General features: G+C 30.9%; 1 protein-coding gene across 1 annotated transcript; it reads right to left on the bottom strand.

Annotated features, from left to right (window-relative positions):
* Positions 1 to 924: 924 nt before the first annotated feature.
* LOC134231734 (uncharacterized) lies at positions 925 to 10,579 on the bottom strand (the record flags this gene model as incomplete). The annotated part of the gene is made up of 7 exons (XM_062713701.1): positions 925 to 1,050; positions 2,839 to 3,020; positions 3,252 to 3,410; positions 3,892 to 3,958; positions 7,036 to 7,316; positions 9,070 to 9,220; positions 10,369 to 10,579. Coding segments are annotated over 7 exons (1,177 nt in total), but the record flags the coding sequence as incomplete, so codon positions are not given.
* Positions 10,580 to 10,982: the final 403 nt, after the last annotated feature.

Here is a 10,982-nt window from a genome sequence, read left to right as displayed (position 1 = left end):
TAAATTAAAAAAAAAGCTGTTTAAGAAAATACATATTCATTTGTGTCTGTTGACTCTTCAAGGCAACAAAATGAACAAATCCTTTTCGAATATAGTATCTGATGTATTACGAACGGTTCATAAGGCAGATTACAAAACATTTGCAGTCCCTCTATCATGCCTTCGTGATGGTTCGGAGAAACCATCACACAGTACAAGGAACAGTCATCACTTACTAAAATTGTACAATTTCACCCCTTCCTTTTGGGTACAAATTCAGATTACAAATGGTTTTACTTTTGAAGTAAAAAAAATATATCTTGAGGTTACTAGTAGTTTGTTAGCATATTGAATGAATACTAGTAATCATTGCCGTTGGACTTTATGACACTGTTTGATTGTTTGAACAAAATCCCGAGGAGCTTCTTGCAGCCCACAGGGTATTAATGAACAAATTTAGACTCAGAGTTTGATCTTAAGCGGCTAAAGTAGAGGGGTTTGTGTCAGTGCCCAATGGGTTCGCAAATCCAACGTTGTTTCATACATCAGAAGTAAGATAAATGGTCTCCAAAATTGTACCAGCCAACACTGCCATTGGTGGGCACTGGGTACAATCTTCACCAGGTATTATGTGACGTTGAAAAGTGTCCAATCAAAATTATGATAACTTGAACATTGCATTTTGAAAATTTAAATACACATGTCATATGTCAAGTAAAATTCTTTTGGAAAAAAGAAGAAAGGAGGGGACTTGATAAATTTCAATACCCCTTAATTTTTTATTTAAAATACTAATTCTAACTAGAGTTCATGTCAACAGCATACAGTAAGGAGACATACTAGTGTATTTGACAATCTGTAAATGTAATATACATGTATACTGCACATGTGATTTACAAAATTATCTAACAATTTTACTCTAAGTAAGTGCCATTTATAAATTCTTCAATTAGCTTCTTTGTATCTAACATCCACCTTTACATGGTTTCCTTTGTCCACCACAGTTGCCTGTACACCATAATGGTCCGACGGAGTATAAGGTAGACTGGGTACGTATTCCGTCAGAACTCGCTGTAAAATCAAATATAGAAATATAAGTACATTGTTTTTCTTGATGACGCTTAGAATCAAATCTTTGAATTTATAATTGTCATAAATTTGCATTGCTTTTTAGGTCACCCCAGTTTAAAATATGACTATTACTGTTTGTTCCATTTGAACAGTCATTATATATGCGCCGTCCATATTTTTTTTATTATTAATTTTTTTTCTTAGATGAAAGATTGAACCAGTTTCTAGTTAGATTGGTAGGTATGTATTGTTTCAATGGCTAAAAAAAAAATTGTGAGTATCATGTGGACCCGCTGCCATGCATTCTTCTAAAAAAATAACTTAAAAAAAACTTATGGTCATTTTTCAGGAAAGCATAATGCATTGATAAGTTTATTTGAAATAATTACCCTTTGAACTCGAATTTAAACACACCACAGAGTCTAAATGTCAGTTTAATTTTTGGATATTTTGAAAGAAAAGACAATAAAATGGTAACCTCACGACACTAGCATTGCCATTCTCTTTTTTTAAATGAAGAAATATACCATTATCATATGCATATTATGCAGGTTTTATCTTAAAGTTGGCTCGATATGCAAAAATAAGATAAAGTTGAATTTTCTAAAACAGGACAGTTATCGAAAAATAAGTTGATGGTACAAGGAGATCAACATTACTGTTTAAGGTGGATAATTCGCAAATTCTATGGTCGACAGAAAGGCCTTGTTATCAAATACAAATATTGCTGCTTCTCATTCAAATTTTTAAACCATTATTTTCACACTAAATTGTCTAAGGATTCTTCCATTTTTCCGATCACGACAAGGAGCACACAGCCATTGTTACCGATAGGCGGGAGTTGCTCAGTCTTCCCTTCCTTAGTATTCCCTGCTTACTCGTACAAATTGCATTATTTTGATAGCCTTTTGAGTTTTATTGCTGTTTTTTTTTCTTCACATTTTATCTAATTCTTCTGTCAAAATTTTAAACGTTATCACACTGGTATTGGGCTAGATTAGTCACATTATCACATAAGTATTGAAAAAAAATCAGATCAATCGAAGAAAAAAATGGAATGATTATAATGAGCAGCTAGTCCTTTACTTCTCCACGAATTGTAAATTTTTTGTCCCATTTTTCCATTGTATCAGACAATGTTCAATCACTGAATAGCTTGGTCATAACTTGGATAATCCATTTGACCTTCAAGTGCCTTCTCTTCTGCATATTCAGTAAAGAAATCTAGCTGGAAGTTGTTTGTATGACTATAGTGAGCAGTTAGTCTTTTTTAAATTGTGGTGTTGTCACCTAGCTCAGGACTCAGGATGGAGTAAGTTTAGTATATTGAATAATTATTATTTAGAATACCTTGAAGATTTTCATTATATCTTTACTAAAGCAAGAATGACTAAAGCAAGAAACAGTATGACTGATGGCAACACCAATTTACTACATCTTTGTCTCCAGGGCTTAGGTCCCAAGGATGTGCTAAGTATGTTCACCATAAATAAATCTTAAATATCTTATATATAAATACTCTCCTCCCTCCTATGCATCTAAGGGACATCTATTAAAACATTTCTCAACCAACCATAAAATATGTAGACTTGGTCAAAGCATGAGGCAACACATGATACTCTAGTAACCATCAAACGATTTCAAACAAAATTCTGAGAATTGCTAAAAATATATGTTTTGCTTTTGTGGCTTCCCATATAGAGAGACACTTAAAAATACAACAATTCAAATTCATAACAATGATTAATTACCTTAAAACACATGCACATTATAACCAATATGACTAACCTGTACAAAGACCACATAGACGCCGCGTACGAATATGTGATCTATGATGTTACTGGAAATACTTAGATCTGTCTTGTCATACTGCGTCAGTGCTAACTCATTATCCTTACAGTATGTACATAGTCCTACACGCTCAACGTAGGGACTCGTGTAGCCAGCTAATGTAAAGTGGTAGTATGATTCTACAACAAATGAAATTTATATAAGATATTAGTACCGGTTTTTTTCTTTAGATTTCTTTTCTTCTAAAACAGTATCAAGCTTTTTATAATTAACTTTTCTCTAAATGTTAATATATCAAAAAACAAATGTTCAATATAACTTGACCAGTTGATACTCTGTATATGGCATAAATTATAGGATGTAAATGTCGGAAAAGCAACTATAACACCAAGAATAATTAATAAACATACTTTCACATTCCTCTTCAATATTCTTTTCAGGAATTCCCGGACCACAATTTAGATCTCCCATTATTACAACACGTAATGATGACGACAAATCATTATCTAATGTGATCGTCTCAAAAAAGTTCTGATCTGCATAACCCTCGAAGATTCCCTGCAGGTTTGCTATAATAATAGAATAAACTCATAGTAAAGTTCACAGACAATAAATGCATAATCGATTAATAAGAACAACTAAACCGATTAAGTACTTGCATAATATGACAAGATTTCTTCAAATAAACTTTTTAAATTGCAGTTTGATACTAGTATATTTGTTTCTGTAATATATTATTAGTAAAGTACATGTACTTATTACAGTGGTGTTACTTGCATGGTAATTGCCTTATAAACTGTTTTATTTGAATTGCTTTGCATTTGTCTTCGCTAGTCAAGGAATTCTCATTATGAACGTTTATAAATCGGGTAGATATCCGAAACCCTTGGCCAGCGAAGATGCTTTGCATTCTGAATCCAAAAATCAGCTCGGCATATTGTTGTGTGCATCTTGATTTAAATATTCCATTTGAAAAAGAAAAAAATTTTGCTAGATTATTGATAAAACGAAACTAGAATCAATGTATTAATTAAAAATAAATGTTCTTACGTTCAATGTATATGGATCCCAGTAATGGCGTTAAATGCGTACAAGCTATGTCACCGACATTTTCATCCTGAAAAAAAATTTATTTGTTTTGTTATTTGTTTCTTAAAACGCAAGACCAGTTATACATAACTTATAATCTAGACATAATTCTTTTCAAATTATTTCAGTTTATCTTTCTGAAATGGGAATTTAAAGATTTTAATAGTTGAAATATGATAAAAGAAAGCTTTCAAGAAACAGACATTCAGACAGACATACAAGGTGGAATATTAGTAAAGAAAAACATATTATGGTAATACATGCAAAGGTAAGATACAGGAAAGGAAACTGACCAACATGCAAGATGAAATTAAAGGAAGCAAGCATGTAAAATCGACAGAGATGAAAGGTAAATAATCATATAGTAACTGAAGGCATTTCATGTAAAAATGACAAGTAAAAAAGATAAGGTATATGAAAAGGAGAGGAACTGTTACGGTATTGAAATTTACAGAATGAAAAGTAAAATACAAAGAAAAAGCGTTTCATGTGGAAGTGACCTAAAATGAAACACAAGTAAAAAAGCTTTACATGTGGAATCGATAGACATACAAGATGAGAGCATTTCATGTAAAATTGATAGGTCAGCATTTCATCTGGACTTGATAAAAGCATTTCATGTGAAATTGAATGGCATCAAGGGTCAAATACAAGTAAAAGAAATCATTCAATTGAAATTAACAGACGTACAAATTTAAATAAGCAAAAATGAAAGCATTCCGTGTACAATTTAAGAAATAAAAGGTAAGATAAAAAGTATTAAATTTAAGGGCATAAATGGTTAAAAACATATATTTTAAAATTAAGAAGCATTTGTATTGTATTTACAGACAAAATTAGTGAAAGATTAGTTTAAAGAAATCTTTTAAAGATACACGATTTAAACAATATTTCTATATTTAAATACAATTCTTCCTTTTTTGTACATTTTTAAATTCTCCTTACGGGTGTTCTGTTTAGATTTTAGAAAATGTCAGCCACTGTCAGTGTAAAAGGTTGGGGAAAAACCTTTAATTTTTATATAATTTCAGATTAAAAGTAAAGAACTTATGGGCAATTTAGTATAAATATTAAAATACTCTTAATTGCTCTGTTGGAAAATAAATATATTCAACTATTTTTCATGGCTGGGTAAACGGAAAAGCCTTAGGCAATTCAGTGTATGAATAACCTAACAATAATTAAAACTCCAATCAACATTCGACTTAATGATACTGTATTTCTAAAAAGGTCAATTTGTCGATCATAGTACTTATAAAACGTTGCATTTACATGAGATAATCATTGTTTACATCTTTCAAATTGTTACACAATCTTGTTCATCAATAGGTTGCTTTACTTTAGAAAAGCAGGCTCTTCAGGCTTGTGTACAGCCATAAAATTCAGATATGAAAAAGAAAACAATTTAATTTAATACTTGAATCAGTTTTCTCTGACTATATAGAATGTGCCTTAAACTAATGGGGGAATAAGTCGGTAATATATATGTATACATAAAAATAACTTATCATGTTCAGAACATTTTCTTTACTCACTGACCTAGCAATTACAGACAAAAACTTAATAATTAGATAATTTCTCAGAATTGTTCAATTTATGCCCCTTTTAGCCTTGGATTCAAACCTTAAGCAGGATGTGGTAATGTTTAAAATTGTAAAATATGTATTGAATTTTCTTTTTACAACGTATCCTTAGTAAGGATAATTAGTAAGCAAAAAAATGTGGTGCACGAAAGAAGGTAACTAATATATATGTGTTTTGTATTGTGGTCTTTGGAAATGATTTCAGTAAGATAATCATATATTAAAAAGAATTGTGATAAAAATATTTTAACACAAGTATCTGATAAACTTCCCGCTTTTGACAATTAACTTAAAAACCTCACCGATTGTAAACATGCATATAACATGTATCTGATTACATGTAGTTCTTTTTCAAGTTTTTTAAAAGTTATTCATAGCTTAAGGTACTTGGTAACCAAATGACCTTCAATGCTAGACATCTTAGTACCTAAAGTTATACAGCTCAAACTCACATGGTTTTTCGCACAAATTAAGGTCACATTGTTATGATGCAAAATTGTGCAACATTTCAACAAAATATATTTTACAAATGATTTATAACTTAATTTTGATCATTTTCCGTTACTTTAAACATAATTCACACATAATAATTTGTAGGATTTTTATGTGCTCTTCAATGATATATTATGAGAGTTTCCAAATGGTTTTGTGATGGTTTTTCGTCAAATGCAACCATCTTTGTATCCGTTCATGTTGAAGCATACTTTTGCTTTTCCTTGATAGAAAAACAATGCAATTCATGTAACTTCTGTATTTTTTGTACATAAATATGACACTAAGGCGCAAGGTGATATAAGTATTTCTCATCCGTTCGACTGCTTTCCATGTTAAAAAGATGGCATTTTTCGGGTTAACGTCCTGAAATCTAGAATCTCAAAAGATACCTTCCAACGCAAAATTTAAAATTTTCAGACCATAAATGTGAAATAATTTCCTTTTCAATAATTACAATTTACTATGTTAAAAGATAAACAATACTTTTTTATCCTATCCTTTTACATGATTTCTTTATGCAGTTTTGTCATTTTTTGGCGCTGCATTTTGAAAAAAAAAACAAAGTAAGTATGGAAAATGTGCAAAATACGTAGAAAAGTACTCATCTGTAAGAAGTCAATTTGAACATTTCAACCAAATAGTATCAAAAAAGTTCAATCAATTACTTTGTAAATACCGATGATAGAATCATACACATTTAACATCACACAATTTATAAACAAATTCTTTTTACGTACATCGACTTTTAAAGCTTATTAAGATAATGATTGTAGAGAATATGCATCTTTAACACGAAATAATTAATAATATAACGGTTGTGTCTCGCACTGAAACTCGATATTTTTAAGTTTTATTGCAAGAAAAATGTAACTTTAATTTGTGCGAAAAAACATGTGAGTTTAAAAAGTGTGTTGAGCTGTACAATTTTAATGCCCGTCCGACGAGGAAGTCCATAATGGCCATTAGTTATTCAAAATGGACGCCACTTTTAATCTGTATTTCTGTAATTCATTTCAAAAAGATTTACCTGGAAGTGTATATATCCTCTGTAAGCTGTCTTCTTTGTAGTTGGCAAAAAATATTTTACTATAGGGTTAAGCATTGGTCGTTTGCTTAGAACCACAAGTCCAGGAAGATTTACTTCCCCTTGAGTTGTCACAACACAATCTCTCAGAAGGTTAGGAAACGAGAAATCATTTGTAGACGCTATTGCAAGACAAGATATACACCTTTGTGGAAGGTTCATAACTCCAGTTTTTTCCGTCGCACACTGGGCTTTTCCCGTAGAGGTTGCGTGTTTCGTACATCCTTGATATAAATAAAAATTTTCTGTATCAAATCAAATATTCATATATTTTAATTCAAATTGTTTTAATAAGCAAAATTCTTTGGATTGACAACACCGAGAAGTACTTTGGTTCCTAATGACTATAAAAACAACTGAGATGTCTTCTTTTCCAGCATCAAAGTCACATGCACCTTGTTCATATAAAAGATTGCTAGATAGTCTTTGATGTACAATAAATACATGAAATACATAAGAACATCTGAAGAAGAACATGAAATTAAAGTTAAATTTATTATCTGCCTTCTAAATTATGCGTAATTCATTTTTAAAAAATGAAATGAAATAAATTAATTTTAAGACTAGTAGTTAACACAAACTCGAGATTTCAGAAAATGAAATATATGGAGATATAACGACCATTTAACAGCACTGAAGTCTTTTGAAACAATACCACTTCTGATCAGAGCAAATACGGACCTCTAAAACATAAGAGGTAGGATAGGGATAATGGGGGAGTGAGCATCCCCTTTCGACTAGTCACATTATTTCGCCAAGAGCTCTTTTTCAAGAATAGGTAACGGAAAAATGTATTGTCAATTCAAAATGAAAATAATGATCTGTAGTCAGGTCCACGTTAAATCTTACGAAAGATACATGATGTATGTTGCAAATATACAACTGTGTCTGTCACAGGTACTTGGGTCTTGGTTTATGAATGTGTATGTACGTTATTGACTTTCTTTATATATCAAAAAGGTACACACATATTTATAAACCAAGACCTAAGTACCTGTGGTGTATATCTTTATTCTCCAATTATTGCGAGCAACAATTATATTTAGAGAGAACGTCTATTTTTTGAATTGGGGCTATTTTCAGTCCGACATAGTCAAAAAGTCATAATGGTCATGGTCATCTTTTGTCATGATTGCTCTCTTTAAAGAAGTTGATGCATAGACTCGAGCTCATTCCAGTAAAAATATAATCATCCGAATTAAAGAGCTAAACAGGTACTTCAAACCGAGGTCAAAGTTAATTTTTGATAGCAATAATTTCACAAATTGTTCTCATGATGCGTGAATCAAATGAATTGGTAACTACTTAGTAATTGATGAGAGCAATATTATGATAGTGGTCGATCTTTAAAAAAAAAGAAAAACAAAACAGCAACAAATGATAGTAACGATACATATCTGTGAACAAATCATAAATTACTTCTCGACACTTCAGAGGTAGGATCAGGTACCTAGGATGTGTAAGCATCCCCTATTGATTAACCTTGTTTTGACCAGATAGGCAAATTAATTATTCGACATCAATTGATTTTCTTATAAAAATGATGGTCTAACAATTGGAATGATATATGTCAGACAAATTTCGACGCAAATGATAGGAAGTATTTCGTTATTTAGTCACAGAATTTCCAAGGTGCTAACCTTTAAAAAAGTTATTTTTTTCAACGAATTCTGACATTTTTATGGCATAAAGTCATACCCCATCCCTTTCAAAAAAAGTTAAAAAATATAGTTTTGTTTTTCATCAAAAATCATAAGTAAGTACTGGATATAATGCTTTTCATAAACATTTTTAATTTATAAAAAAATCTTTTTTCAATAAACTTCTTTCATGAATGTCCTTGTAAGACTTATCAGCAGTCTTATTCTACAAATTTTGAATTTTTCAGGTAAAGCTTTGTGCAAATTTTACATGTAACATTTCATTTTCTTTTCAATCAAGTAAAATTAAAAATCCACAATATTATAGAGGACTTACCATTTGCTAATATTTTAAAAAATACGCTAATGAGTGAGATGTTGGCACAGGGAGGCCTAGAGGACGACTCCTTATCGACTGCGCTATAGTAATAAGGATATTTGTTCTGGTTTGTCGATGTCAGCAATTCTACATCCCTCTTAAGCCAGACCTGACAAAAAGAAAGTTAAGACGTGCCTCAATGTTTAAGGAAGCTCTAAACACGAACAGAAACTGCTCTTTAGACTTAAAGAAAAATATACCATATAAAGGTGTGCATATTGAGACTTTTTCATTCAGTTATAACATAGGGTACGTGCCTTATTTCCGCAGGAAAAATGTTCAGAGACAATGGTTAAAGAAAACATTGATTTCAATTACTTATTTTTGGTCTTATATAATGCTAAAAATGTTTTATAAATCTTTTTACAAAATGTGTAATTAACTGTTAATAACAATTTAAATAACCTAACTTCGAAGGGCTGATCACTCTAACTGCATAAAACTACCCTATAAGTGTAGCTCTTTATTGTGCAGTGTTTAGATAAAGAGCCGTGTTTAGAGCTTCCTTAAATTAAAAAAAAAAAATTATGTTGCATATTTACGGAAGGATACGTACGGAAGCCCATTTAGGACCTATCAAAAAATATTTTTGAATTCGTTATAACGATTTTTAGAATTCGTTATAACGAATTTAATTTGTTGTAACAGATTTTTAGAATTCGTTATAACGAATTTAATTTGTTAAAACAGATTTATTGAATTCGTTATAACAAATTTAATGTGTTATAACAGATTTATTGAATTCGTTATAACGAATTTAATTTGTTCTAACAGATTCACTAATTTGTTATAACGAATTTAATATGTTATTACAGATTTATTGAATTCGTTATAACGAATTAAATCTGTTATTTACGGAAGCCCCTTTAAGACCTATCAAAAATATTTTTGAATTCGTTATAACAATTTTTAGAATTCGTTATAACGAATTTAATTTGGATCTTAATGTAGTCTACTTGTGTACCGAGTAATACCGGTAATTAAATCAAACCAACAATGTAGCAGGAGTAGTATATTGAAAATATTTCTAAGAAATGTTTATTTTTAGTAACCATGGCAACGACATTCACTGAAAACAAAACATGTTCTACAATGAACACTATTGTGCATAATGGTATTGTAGTCGATCTGATTGTATTTTGTAATTTTTTTTGAAAACGCAACCCTTCCTACAGTTATAGACAAACTGCATGAAAATGTATTCCTCAGGAATTTTCAATGATACTAAAAAGTACCCCTTTAATTGTTATATATCACCTCTTGTAAACAGATGATGTCTGGGTCCGTGTGTCCGATGTTAGTCGCTATATAGTCACCACGCTCCTCTTTATACGGAATACTCCCCAAAAGTCCAGCATTGTAGGTCAGCAACTTTGTCTGTGCCCGACAGAATTCCGCCCCCACAAGCAAGATGTACCAAATCAAAGCAACAATATTCTTCTTCCTGCAATGATTTAGGTCTATAATTCTGTCACGTTGTAAATAATGTATTTACTATCACCTGGTGAATTATAAAGCTTGAGATTCAAATGAAATAAAACGTTTTTTTAATGATGGAAGGGGGCTTACTTGTATACATAATTACACAAATTAACTTGAATGTTTAATAATGAAAGAGTATATGGTGAAATCAAAACTTGCTCAATTAAATAACTTTTTTCAGTTAGTGCATATGCACATAGTAATACTGTGTTGGGTTTGTGTTTATTGGTAACCGCAATCCCCAACCCTATTAAGGTAGCTCTACCCGCTTTATGCCTTTAATTATACATGTATGGAATATCCCATCTGTCTTCCACATGTCCGCTACCATGCACACAATTAAAAAGAAAAAAGAGTAGAATAACACAGAATCGTCCAAAGTCAGATAG

Source organism: Saccostrea cucullata, unplaced genomic scaffold (genome assembly GCF_032062105.1).
Source record: "Saccostrea cucullata isolate Sc308-1 unplaced genomic scaffold, CSIRO_AGI_Scuc_v1 ctg4498, whole genome shotgun sequence".
Lineage (NCBI taxonomy): Eukaryota > Metazoa > Mollusca > Bivalvia > Ostreida > Ostreidae > Saccostrea > Saccostrea cuccullata.
This window is presented reverse-complemented; position numbering and strand designations above follow the sequence as displayed.